The 13,364-nt window shown below is 46.6% G+C and overlaps 1 protein-coding gene across 2 annotated transcripts in view; it reads left to right on the plus strand.

The window, feature by feature from the left end:
- The window catches only part of LOC129832154 (sortilin-related receptor-like), a 70,038-nt gene that overhangs the window by 42,800 nt on the left and 13,874 nt on the right, over window positions 1–13,364 (plus strand). For both annotated transcript variants that reach the window (XM_055895962.1, XM_055895963.1), the window contains exons 11-28: window positions 2,320–2,393; window positions 2,902–2,990; window positions 3,458–3,636; window positions 3,895–4,081; window positions 4,659–4,787; window positions 6,031–6,116; window positions 6,453–6,625; window positions 6,955–7,086; window positions 8,988–9,079; window positions 9,315–9,561; window positions 10,092–10,230; window positions 10,458–10,631; window positions 11,581–11,694; window positions 12,019–12,141; window positions 12,332–12,451; window positions 12,542–12,667; window positions 12,836–12,946; window positions 13,225–13,356. In XM_055895962.1, coding sequence (XP_055751937.1) covers window positions 2,320–2,393; window positions 2,902–2,990; window positions 3,458–3,636; window positions 3,895–4,081; window positions 4,659–4,787; window positions 6,031–6,116; window positions 6,453–6,625; window positions 6,955–7,086; window positions 8,988–9,079; window positions 9,315–9,561; window positions 10,092–10,230; window positions 10,458–10,631; window positions 11,581–11,694; window positions 12,019–12,141; window positions 12,332–12,451; window positions 12,542–12,667; window positions 12,836–12,946; window positions 13,225–13,356 — 2,427 coding nt within the window. The remainder of the gene's footprint in view (window positions 1–2,319; window positions 2,394–2,901; window positions 2,991–3,457; window positions 3,637–3,894; window positions 4,082–4,658; window positions 4,788–6,030; window positions 6,117–6,452; window positions 6,626–6,954; window positions 7,087–8,987; window positions 9,080–9,314; window positions 9,562–10,091; window positions 10,231–10,457; window positions 10,632–11,580; window positions 11,695–12,018; window positions 12,142–12,331; window positions 12,452–12,541; window positions 12,668–12,835; window positions 12,947–13,224; window positions 13,357–13,364) is intronic.

The raw sequence follows: 13,364 nt of genomic DNA on the forward strand, positions 1-13,364 counted from the left end.
CACACTTAACCAGCATGGCTACCACAGCATTTTGCAGCGATACGCCGTCCCATTTGGTTTGCACTTAGTGGGGCTGTCATTTGTTTTTCAATAGGACAATGACCCAAAACAAACCTCCAGGCTGTGTAAGGGCTATTTGACCAAAAAGGAGAGTGATGGAGTGCTGCATCAGATGACCTGGCCTCCACAATCACCCGACCTCAACCCAATTGAGATGGTTTTGGATGAGTTGGGCCACAGAGTGAAGGAAAAGCAGCCAACAAGTGCTCAGCATATGTATGAACTCCTTCATGACTGTTGGAAAAGCATTCCAGGTGAAGCTGGTTGAGAGAATGCCAAGAGTATAAAAAAGCTGTTATTAAGGCAAAGGGTGGCTACTTTGAACAATCTAAAATATCTTTTGATTTGTTTTAACACTTTTTTGGTTGTTTATGTGTTATTTCATAGTTTTGATGTCTTCGCTATTATTCTACAATGTAAAAAATAGTACAAGTTAAGAAAAACACTTGAATGAGTAAGTGTGTCCAAACTTTTGACTGGTACTGTATATTTTTAAAGATGGAGAGAGACGATGACAGTGGGGAAAGAAAGAGGAAGGTTGTGTTAAAGGGATCCCATACTGCTACGGCATTACCGCTGTACACGCCAGGCCACTTAATTACCATTTCTATGGCGAATACGTGACTTCCCTTATGGTGGTGCAACTTCCTCTGATCTGATAGAGAGGACCACTTCCTCCATCAGTCAATCACACAGGAAATGAGACTATGTGCATAAAAAGCTGCCGAGTCTCTCCTTCCTGCTTGTTTGTCTGTGTTCAGTTTTTATTTCTTTTTAATCTTTATTAACCTTTTATTTATTCAGGCAATTCAGTTGAGAGCTAATTCTTATTCACAGCGTGTGTGTGTGTGCGCATGCACGCGTTTTTCTGAGTGCGTGTGTTCATGGTTTGTGCGAATGTGTGTGTGTGTGCATGCATGTATAACTGCGTGTACTCAGGTCAGAGCAATAGTCTTTGACTGGTGCTACACGAGGAGCAGTTGGACACATCCATTGTGTTTAATCCACTAAAATTGTCTCTCTGTCTCTACCTCGTCACGCTTCTGCCTGCTTGGCCGAGTACATTGATTTCCTTTGTAGCTGTGTCTGGAAGGAGGAAGACGCCTCTACACCCTGCGAGCTGCTAGAACCCTTAATTAAATTATTAGTAGATAATGGCCACGGGGAGAAGTGCAGAGAGGAGCAGGGAGGGAGGGCTGCGGAAACACTATGCCCCTCTCGTCCATGTTATCGCTCACACACAGATGCACTAATTACTTCTGCCTCACCCAGCGGGTACAAGCAAACACACACACAGACCGTCGCTCTCTTTGTGTGGACCCAGCCAGCCACACACGACCAGCATCCCCACACCACCTATCAGGGGGAACGTTTCCACCGAAGCATTTTGTTTTGTGACTTGTTCCTGTATACAATTTCTTAATTTGTAAAGCACCGTTAATATGGCCTCCAAGAGCGACGGTCATTAGTGGGGGTGCAGGGGAGGAGAACATCATTCACATACAGTAGCTTCATTAAACAGCTCTCAGGATGAGTGTCACACAGAGAGAGAGCCGTACACAACTACATAAAACAAAGAGTTGGAGTCAGAGCTTTGATACCTGCTGTAATCCATATTGCACTGGCGAATTGTACAACAGGTAGCAGTACGCCACACCGTTAGGTGCAACATGGTAGTCTACATCCACATAGGATAAATAGATATATGATGTTAGACATTAGACTCATTACACTCGTTAGGGCCTTCCCCCTAGAATGACTGCAGACCGATTTTGATATTATTCATGCCTATATGTTCAGCACATGGTAAGGACAGAGTATTGACACTGCAATCTAATGTTAACAATAAAGCACACTAGAGAATAGACATAGGTCTATCTCTTGATCTCAAGCATCTGTTTTAAAAACCCTGGATAGAATCTATCCCTATATAGAGCCACCCAGCTATAGGGCCATGCTACACTAGCCGCTTTCTCCATGGTATGCGTCCCAAATCGCACCCTATTCCCTGTGCATGTAGTGCACTACTCTTGACCAGGGCCCATAGGGCTTTGGTCGAAATTAGTGCACTATGTAGGGAATAGGGTGCTGTTTGGGTCACAAGCTGGGACACAGGCTGGGATACTGCTGGCACTGGAGACCACCTGAAGCTGCAGTAGTGTTCTTACTGAATCACTCTCTGTGTGTTCTGTTTAATTCATCACCTCTCTCACAGCCATTCCACTGATCATCCTGTGTCTGTGTCTGTCTCCCCTGCAGGCTCTGTGGGCAAGAACCTGGCCAACAAGCCCAACGTGTATGTGTCCAGCAGTGCTGGGGCCAGATGGAGAGAGGTCAGTGTCTGTCTGTGCGCACCTTGTTTTTGTGTGTGTGCTCCATAAACGTAACTGTGCACATGATGAGCATGCTGTAAATCATGACGTTGGTTAGTCTTTCCTGCCTATGCCACTCCCTCATGCCAAAGGGCTTCTGTGGAGCGCCTAGCCATAGTGCTGAATGGCCAGTGGAGGACACTTTCTTTGACAGCATATTATTAAGCAACCACAAAGCCACACTCTGCAAGGCTGGGGAACCCTCAAAAACAGAAACAATGGAAAAGCGCCCACAACATTTTCACCTGCTCTTGATGTCTACGATGTGACATTCCACAAGAGCAGAATTACATCTTTTTTTTTTAACATACTTTTAATCTCAACATAGTATACCTCATTCAGTCTCATATTCTTTGTAATAATACGGCAAGACAGTTGTGCTAGTCTTATTATGGTAGCTATATCAATTGACCAGCAATCTTACGGAGTGTGGCTTTAATGGGTGTTCTTCACATTTCCCCTTCTCAAGGCGCTGGCCGGTCCTCACTTCTACACGTGGGGTGACCACGGGGGCATCCTCATGGCCATCGCCCAGGGGGGCTCCAGCACACACCTCAAGTGAGTCTCACGGCAGGGGTCTTATTTAGGGCTGTTGTATCGCCACTGCTAGAACAGAACAGTGTGCTGTGCATCACCCCCTCCTCATTGCTCTACTCCCCACTGCAACTCTGCCCTACCTTGTCAAATAAAGGCTCAGTCAATTATTCCCTTTTCAACCCATTGTGTCACTGCCAACCCAAGCAGTACTGTGCTGGCTCTGAAATGTTATTTTCACATTGTCCTTTCCAGCTCGGTTCCAGCTACTACAGGTCATGGGATACGTAACCAGGCTAATGCACTACAGCTTGGCTCAGTAGTGTAAAAAGGGTATAAATATTGTAACCATGCTAATTCTGATCTCTGTACTGTCTCTGTCGGCCCATCTATAGACTAACATCCTGTTCAGATGGTGAATTAGGAGATTTTCCCTATGGGCCATTCTGGCTCGGACAAGGCTACTTACCTACTGTCTCTCTGTGTCTCAGGTTCAGTACCAATGAGGGGGAGACGTGGACAGACTTCCGTTTCTCTGACAGGGAGGTGTATGTCTACCAGCTGCTGACTGAGCCGGGGGAGAAGAGCACCATCTTTACCATCTTCGGCTCCTACGCCGACCAGAGACACAGCTGGCTCATCCTGCAGGTCAACGCCAGCGACGTGCTCGGTGAGGGGACTCAAAGTATTACTAGGCTGGGCAGAAGTCATGACTGAAGTATGCTCAGCCTGGTGCTTTTGCGTCTGTTTGTCTTCCATTTTCACAACGCAAATGAGAAACATACATCCATTGACCCAGAGTCTCACTGAGGTGTGTGTTTGTGCGTCCGTGTGTGTCCACTGTCCAGGCATATGTACGCTTCTGTCCCCATGCTACTGTAATAAAATATAATCAAATTCCAAATCAAGTATTTGTGTGTCTCTTCAGGCGTGCCGTGTGCCGAGGGAGACTACAAGCGCTGGTCCCCGTCAGACGAGCACGGCAACGACTGCCTTCTGGGTAGAGAGATGGTGTACAAGCGACGCACGCCCCACGCCACCTGCTTCAACGGAGAAGACTTCGACCGCCCCGTCACCGTGTCCAACTGCTCCTGCACACGCCAGGACTACGAGTGGTAAGACCAGAGGCACCATTGCCAAGCCCGTGTCCAATCTCAAATCCATCCTCTTTCTCTCTCTTTCTTTCTCTCTCTCTGTTTCTCACTCACTCACCCTCCTCTCTCTCTTTCTCTTTCTCTCTCTCTCTGTCTCTCTTTCTCTCTCTGTCTCTCACTCACTCACCCTCCTCTCTCTCTTTCTCTCTCTTTCTCTTTCTCTCTCTACATTTTACATTTACATTTAAGTCATTTAGCAGACGCTCTTATCCAGAGCGACTTACAAGTACATACATTCATATTTTTTTGTACTGGCCCCCCGTGGGAATCGAACCCACAATCCTGGCGTTGCAAGCGCCATGCTCAACCAACTGAGCTACACGGGGCCCGTGTCTCTCTCTCTTTCTGTTTCTGTCTCTCTTTCTCTCTCTTTCTCTCACTCACTCACCCTCCTCTCTCTCTCTCTTTCTCTCTCTCTTTCTCTCTCTCTTTCTCTCTCTCTTTCTCTCTCTCTTTCTCTCTCTCTCTCTCTCTCTCTCTCACTCACTCACTCACTCACCCTCCTCTCCCTCTCTCCCTCTCTCTCTCTCTCTCTCAGTGACTATGGCTTCAAGCTGAGCGAGGACCTGTCCCTCCAGGTGTGCCTGCCCGACCCCGAGTTCTCGGGGAACCTCTACGCCCCTCCCGTGCCTTGCCCCGTTGGCACTACCTACCGTCGCAGTACAGGGTAAGTCAATATCCCTTTGGTATTAACATATTGTCACTTCATCAGAAACCAGGCTTTACCCTTCTCATAATTATAGGCTTTTCCCTTTTTGTTAAGGTGACTGTTACGGCCTTGCAATGTGGATGGGTTAGGATTATATGACCTAGCTGAGCTGAAGGGGTTTGGACTGAATTCATAGTGTGTCCCAAATGGGCCTTGGTAAAAAGTAGTGCACTATAAAGGGAATAGGGTGCAATTTGGGACGTACAAACGAAGGTTAAGATACACTTGTCCTTGGTGGCAGACTGGCAGTGACATATGTCTTACCAAAAAAAATGCCATTACCGAGCGTACCAGTCTTCACCTCAGTCTACTATGTTTTTTCTGCCACAAGGAGACGGGCGTTCGATATCAGCATGGCTAATGATGAATATGATATGAACTCTATGTAATTGGCGTCCTTTGTTGTCACGGGGAACTGTCTTTGTTCTTTTTTTGTGCTGTGGGGAAGAGGAAGGAGTGACATCATTCCATTACATAGCCCTCGTTTATCATGGAGAACAGCCCCACCTAGTGTCATAAGGAGAGAAATGTCCCAGCAAAATCTTGACATACACTGAATATACAAAACATTAAGAACACCTTCCTAATATTGAGTTGCCCCCCTCCTTTTGCCCTCAGAACAGCCTCAATTCTTTGGGGCATGGACTCTACAAGGTGTCAAAGTGTTCCACAGGGATGCTGGCTCATGTTGACTCCAATGCTTCCCCGTTATGTCAAGTTTGCTGGATGTCCTTTGGGTGTTGGACCATTCTTGATACACACTGTTGAGTGTGAAAAACCCAGCGGTGTTGCAGTCCTTGAAACAAACCGGTGCGCCTGGCACCTACTACCATACCCTGTTCAAAGGCACTGAAATATTTTGTCTTGCCCATTCACCCTCTGAATGGCACACATACACAATCCATGTCTCAATTGTCTCAAGGCTTAAAAATCCTTCTTTAACCTGCCTTTTTCCTTCCCTTCATCTACACTGATTTGAAGTGGATTGAACAATTGACATCCACAAGGGATCATAGCTTTCACCTGGTTCGTCTGTCATGGAAAGGGCATGTGTTCTTATATACTCAGTGTATATAAAATGGGGAACATGTAAACGTTTGTACTCCTCGTTTACACAACTACGCACAAGATACACTTTATGGGTGGTGGGTGTTTGTCTGACCATATTGTTAACCAGTTTGTGTGTGTGTCTCCCTCTCAGGTACAGAAAGGTGTCTGGGGACAGCTGTAGTGGAGGGGATGTAGAAGCCAGATTGGATGGAGAGATGCTGCCCTGTCCTGTAGGAGGTAAGCCTCCCCTCTCTCAATTAAGTAACCGTCATTCGAGCTGGACCAATAACCATTATGGTGGATGGGCCAATAAAAGTATCCGTCATTAGTGCACCACATAGTTATTAGTGAGTTATTAAAGTGACTATGCATAGATAATAACAGAGTAGCAGCAGCGTTAAAGAGTGGGGGCAATGATAATAGTCTGGGTAGCCATTTGATTAGATTACTGTACTGCTGTATACAAAATAAAAGGCTATTTGTTACTATTTTGTTGCCAGTTGTTACTCTTCACATGGATATAGATTAGAATGAATTGTATTAAGTGTTATTTTTTCTCCTGTTCTTCTCCAGAGAGTAATGAGTTCATCCTGTACGCTGTGAGGAACTCCATCCATCGCTATGACCTGGCCACAGGGACCGACCAGGCCCTGCCCCTCTCTGGTCTCCACGAGGCCGTGGCCCTGGACTTTGACTATGACAGGAACTGCCTCTACTGGGCCGACATCTCGCTGGACACCATACAGGTCAGGGCCTTCACAGAAGGCACTCAGATGTAACCATGACTTACCCTATTCCCTATATAGTACATTACTTGTGTACTATATAGGGAATTAAGTGCTATTTCGGACACAGCATCTATCCTACACACACTTCAGTGACCAAAGTACATAGTGAATTGTGATTAGTGAAAAGTATATACACACACTTCAGTGACCAAAGTACATAGTGAATTGTGATTAGTGAAAAGTATATACACACACTTCAGTGACCAAAGTACATAGTGAATTGTGATTAGTGAAAAGTATATACACACACTTCAGTGACCACATCCCTCCCTGTTCTCCCCCTCCAGAGGCTTTGTCTAAATGGCAGTACGGGACAGGAAGTGATCGTTAGGAAGGACCTGCAGAATGTGGAGGCCCTCACCTTTGACCCCATCAGCAGGCTGCTCTACTGGGTGGACGCGGGAGCGCAGAGGATTGAGGTAAACATGAGGAACAAGGATTTGTCCAGTATTTTATATATACTGGGCAAAGAAATAAACGCAACATGCAACATTTTCAGTGATTTTACTGTTACAGTTAATATAAGGAAGTCAGTCAGTTGAATACATTCATTAGGCCCTAATCTATGGATTTCACATGACTGGGCAGGGCTGCAGCCGTGGTTAGGCCTGGGAGGGCATATGCCCATCCACTTGGGAGCCAGGCCCACCAACTGGGGAGCCAGGCCCAGCCAATCAGAATTAGTTTTCCCCCACAAAAGTGCATAATTACAGACAGAAATACTCCTCACTATCATCAGCTGCCTGGGTGGCTGGTCTCAGAGGATCCTGCAGCTGAAGAAGCCGGATGTGGAGGTCCTGGGCTGGCGTAGGGACACGTGGTCTTCGGTTGTCAGGCCTGTTGGAAGTACTGCCAAATTCTCTACTGCCAAATTCTGTGGCATACGCTGACAGACACAGTAAACCTTCTTGCCACAGCTCGCATTGATGTGCCATCCTGGATGAGCTGCACTACCTGAGCCACTTGTGTGGGTTGTAGACTCCGTCTCATGCTACCACTAGAGTGAAAGCACCGCCAGCATTCAAAAGTGACCAAAACATCAGCCAGGAAGCATAGGAACTGAGAAGTGGTCTGTGGTCACCACCTGCAGAACCACTCCTTTATTGGGGGTGTCTTGCTAATTGCCTATAATTTCCACCTGTTGTCTATTCCATTTGCACAACAGCATGTGCAATTTATTGTCAATCAGTGTTCAATCAATCAATCAATCAATTTTATTTTATATAGCCCTTCGTACATCAGCTAATATCTCGAAGTGCTGTACAGAAACCCAGCCTAAAACCCCAAACAGCTAGAATGCAGGTGTAGAAGCACAGTGTTGCTTCCTAAGTGGACAGTTTGATTTCACAGAAGTGTGATTGACTTGGAGTTACCTTGTGTTGTTTAAGTGTTCTCTTTATTTTTTGAGCAGTGTATTTATAAACTGGGTGGTTCGAGCCCTGAATGCTAATTGGCTAAACGCTGTGGTATATCAGACCGAATACCATGAGTATGACAAAACATTTAATTACGTTGTTAACCAGTTTATAATAATAGCAATAAGTCACCTCAGGAGTTTGTGATATATGGCCAATATACCATGGCTAAGGGCTGTGTCCTAGCACTCCGCGTTGCGTCGTGCATAAGAACAGCCTTTAGCCATGGTGTGTATATATTTATTTTATTTATTTATTTAACCTTTATTTAACTAGGCAAGTCAGTTAAGAAAAAAATCGTATTTACAATGATGGCCAAAACCGGACGATGCTGGGCCAATTGTGCGCCGCCCTATGGGACTCCCAGTCACGGCCGGTTGTGGTACAGCCTGGATATATTGGTCAAATACCACACCCCCTCGGGCCTTATTGCATAAATATTTCATATTTTTTTCTCCATCTTATTGAAGCCTTGTTTGATTTTGATGTATTTTCTAACCTGATAAATGACATGCTACTGTATAGTGTCAGATAATCCAGTGTGTGATGATGTTGACCCACTCCATGTGTATGTGTTGTGTAGGTGTCTAACCCTGATGGGGACCCACTCCATGTGTTGTGTAGGTGTCTAACCCTGATGTTGACCCACTCCATGTGTTGTGTTGTGTAGGTGTCTAACCCTGATGGGGACCCACTCCATGTGTTGTGTTGTGTAGGTGTCTAACCCTGATGGGGACCCACTCCATGTGTTGTGTTGTGTAGGTGTCTAACCCTGATGGGGACCCACTCTATGTGTTGTGTTGTGTAGGTGTCTAACCCTGATGGGGACCCCCTCCATGTGTTGTGTTGTGTTGTGTAGGTGTCTAACCCTGATGGGGACCCACTCCATGTGTTGTGTTGTGTAGGTGTCTAACCCTGATGGGGACCTACGTCACACTCTGCTCAACTCCTCAGTGCTGGAGCATCCCAGAGCTCTGGTCCTCATGCCAGGAGAGAGGTAACAGTCTAATAACTTTGAATAACTACCATACATTTTTCAATCAAATACATTTAGAAAGCCTTTTTTACACAAAAAAATTCTCCCTCATGACCGACTGGTAAAGGAGCAATCTGTGATTGCTACATACATTTTGGACTTTACGCTTTGTTTTTGTTTGAACTAACGTAAATAACATCAATGCTAATATCTGTTTGATATACTTCCTTAATCTGTGATGCGTCTCTCCTGCCAGCCTGATGTTCTGGACGGATTGGGGCGACCGTGCGGCCGGCGTGTACCGAGGCTACATGGACGGCTCCAACGTGTCATGCATCGTGTCCGAGGGCGTCCGCTGGCCCAACGGCATCACGGCTGACGACCAATGGCTGTACTGGACCGAGGCCTACGGCGATCGCATCGAGCGGGCCGACTTCGCCGGCGGTCAGCGCAGCGTGGTCATGGAGGGCCTGCCTCACCCCTATGCCATTGCTGTTTTCAAGGTACGGCCGATGTGTGCTTATGGACTATTCAGGCCCACTGTGATATTTATAGCCGTTTTTGATTATTTAAGTGAATGTAAACCCGTTGATTCTTGAAGAATATCCCTTATAATTGCCTTTACAAGCTTAGTTAATTTGTCTTAACGTCTTTCGATGTAGACTGCAGTAGGACGTCATCGTACACAGCATGTCAACCTCACTCTTGCAGATGTCAACAACAACAGATTTACAATCTGCCCAGGACTGTCACTATTGACTTTTTCCAAATGTGCCCACTCCCTTGAGGCATGTCCACATTGGAATTAGCCAATAGAGGCAGTCTTGGCAAATAAGAATGTTATTGATGTCTGGAAGAAAAACGTCGGCAAACTGTGTATGATGATGTCATATCGCAGAATTCTACCCTTTTAGGTTATTGAGTGTGTAACACTGGGGATAACTCTGGCACATACTGTAGAAAGATATCCAGGTTTGTTTTCATAGTCTCACAGTTACTTGGCAAATCCTCATTGGCCTGTGTGTGTTTTCAGAATGACCTGTACTGGGATGACTGGTCAAGGAGGGGCATCTTCAAGGCTTCCAAAGCAGGTTCCCAGGACAACAAACTCATAGTGGGTAGACTGACCGGGGTCATGGACCTCAAAATCTTCTACAAGGGCAAGACCAGAGGTGAGAGACAAGCGGCAAAATCATATTTAAGAATCAATAAACCCTCAAAGAACTTAAATTGTCAGCATTAAATAGATATTATCAGAATGCTACTCTGGAAGGGACAATACTGGAAGCTTTGTTTGGACAGCCACACTACTTCAGCAGAGTTAGATGAATGGCATGATTGGATCTACGTGTATCTGTCTGCTCATGACAAACCTGTGTGTGTGTCTCCACTCTTCCAGGCCATAATGCCTGTGCAGACCAACCCTGTAGCCTACTGTGTCTGCCCCAGCCCGGGCACCGCCACACCTGTGTATGCCCCGACGGCGCGCCAACCACCACCCTAGCCAGCGGGGAGCTCCAGTGCCAGTGTCCCACCGGCTACCAGCTCCACAACAACACCTGCGTCAAGACAGGTGAGGCATGGCACACACACACACACACTAACATACGTGCACTCCGGCTCTCTGACACACACACACACACACACACACACACACACACACACACACACACACACACACACACACACACACACACACACACACACACACACACACACACACACACACACACACACACACACACACACACAATGGTCTCTGTGGGTACAAAATACTACTGATCAAATCCCATTTTATTGGTCACATAAAAACAACAGGTGTAGGTAGACCTTACTGTGAAATGCTTCCTTACGAGCACTTAACTAATTCATGCCATGCGATTAACCAACAATACAGTTTGAAAAAAGTAGGTAAGAAAAATGTTGTAAATAAACTAAAGGAAAAATAGTAACCCAAGGAAATAACAATAACGAGGCTATATACAAAGGGTACCGAGTCAATGTGCAGAGGTACGGGCTAGTCGAGGTAATTGAGGTAATATGTGCATTTATAAAGAGGTAAAATGACTATACATAGATAATAAACAAATGCATGATAAAGTATTGAGGTTCTTGACAGTCCTTCAGACGACCCTATCACAGTACTACAGATCCACAATGGTGCAGGCTTTTGTTCCCACCTAGCACTAACACCCGTGTCACCTAATTCAACTCATCGCCAAGCGATGAGTTGAATCAGGCGTGTTAGTACTGGGCTGGACCAAAAGCCTGCAGAGCCTGCGGCGGGCCCGTTGCCAGGAATCGGGATTGAAGATCCGTGCCTCAGTGAATGCAGAGAACCACTGCCCTCCTCTCCCTCTTCCTGACTGGCCGTGTGACTGGTGGTTGTTCTGCAAGGACCACTTTGGAAAGAAGTGTTTTTGTTGACACTTTTATATGCTGTCCTTTAGGATTCAGATACACTTCTTGATGATGTGCGTTGTATTTGCAATCCAAAATCGAATGAAATTCAACTCCCCCAGAACACACGTGCCTGCCCAACCAGTACCGCTGCACCAACGGCAAGTGCATCAGCAGCATCTGGAAGTGCGACAGTGACAACGACTGTGGCGACATGAGCGACGAGCAGGAGTGCCGTGAGTGGAGCCAAAATGGCACCCTATTCCCTATATAGTGCACTACTTTGGGTCAGGCCATTTCAGACACACAGCTAGACAATGGACAACTCACTCAGATTATTCTGTTTATTATTATTGTTGTAAAAATGATTGGGTGTTGAATCCTTGTTTGTGAAGTACATAGTGAATGAAATGGATCCAACAGATAATGTTCAATAGAGCCGGACTAGAGTTTGTTGCTGTCACTGTCACAATACACTCTGCTTTGAGTCTCTGCTGCTGTTCTTTCTTTGTCCTTCTGGGCTCTATGTCAACACCCTGCCCCTGTTTGTCCCCCTCCAGCCACCACCTCCTGTGACCCGTCCATCCAGTATCGCTGTGTGGCGTCCGGCTCCTGCATCCCGCTGGCCTTCAAGTGTGACCACGAGGACGACTGTGGGGACAACAGTGACGAGGAACACTGTGGTACGAGGACGAGAGCGCGTGTGTGTGTGTATGTTTTGTATCTATCCATTCAGTCGTGTGTGTGTGTGTGCATTCACTTCCAACCATGTCTTTTTACTGACAACGTGTGCGCTAGCCTGTATGACTTCTGAGATTGTATATAGCCTACGTGATGCTTCCTCTGATTACTGACTGTGTGTGTGTATCCCAGAGAGTCACCAGTGTGGATCAGGGGAGTTCTCGTGTGCGCGTGGCGTGTGTATCCGCGACGCCTGGCGATGTGACGGAGACAATGACTGCAGGGACTGGTCAGACGAGGCCAACTGTACAGGTGCGATCAGGAACATGTTAAAAAAAAGTCTCTCTCTTAGTCTCTCCATCACTCTTACTCTCTCTCTCCCTCTCTCCCTCCCGGTCTCAGTGGGTCACCACACCTGTGAGGCCAGTAGTTTCCAGTGTCTTACGGGCCACTGTATCCCTAAGCGCTGGGTGTGTGACGGTGATGACGACTGTCAGGACAGCTCTGACGAGGAGCAAGCACATTGCGGTGAGGGGACACACACACACACACAATGTTATGTCATTGTTATGACAATGCTATGACAGTGTTAGGCAGCCTTAATGAAGGACAGTTCAAGCAGTGTTACCCAGATTTCTATGCCCAGCCTTTGATAGGATGGTTTGGCACTAACAGATGCTGTGTTGTTGTTGACAGTGGGGGATCGCTGTAATGGCTTCCTGTGTTCCAACGGCACCTGTCTGCCTGCCAGCGCCCACTGCAACGGAGTACAGGACTGCCCAGGGGGCGCCGACGAGCAACACTGTGGTGAGTGACCAACTGAAAGACGAACTAGAACCCCTGCAAACTATAGAAGTAGAATCTCCGTAAAATAGAATCTATTTCTATGCTGCAGACATTGTGTATGCGTACCGTTATTGTTGTTTTTCGCCTGCTACCCCAGATGCACTTTGATCTTTCGAAAAAACGGAAACATTTGATGGCTATTGTCGTAGAAAAGAGTTCAAATGAGAAAATCGTTGAGAATTTCTCAGATGTATATCCCATTGTAATATAGTAGTACTGTCTGTGTCCCCTCCTTGCAGATCCCCTGTGTACGCGCTACATGGATTTTGTGTGTCAGAACCGAGCCCAGTGCCTGTTCCAGTCTCTGGTGTGTGACGGCATCAAACACTGCGAGGACGGATCCGATGAGGACGTGGCCTACGCCGGCTGCTGTGAGTCC

This window comes from Salvelinus fontinalis, chromosome 33 (genome assembly GCF_029448725.1).
Source record: "Salvelinus fontinalis isolate EN_2023a chromosome 33, ASM2944872v1, whole genome shotgun sequence".
Lineage (NCBI taxonomy): Eukaryota > Metazoa > Chordata > Actinopteri > Salmoniformes > Salmonidae > Salvelinus > Salvelinus fontinalis.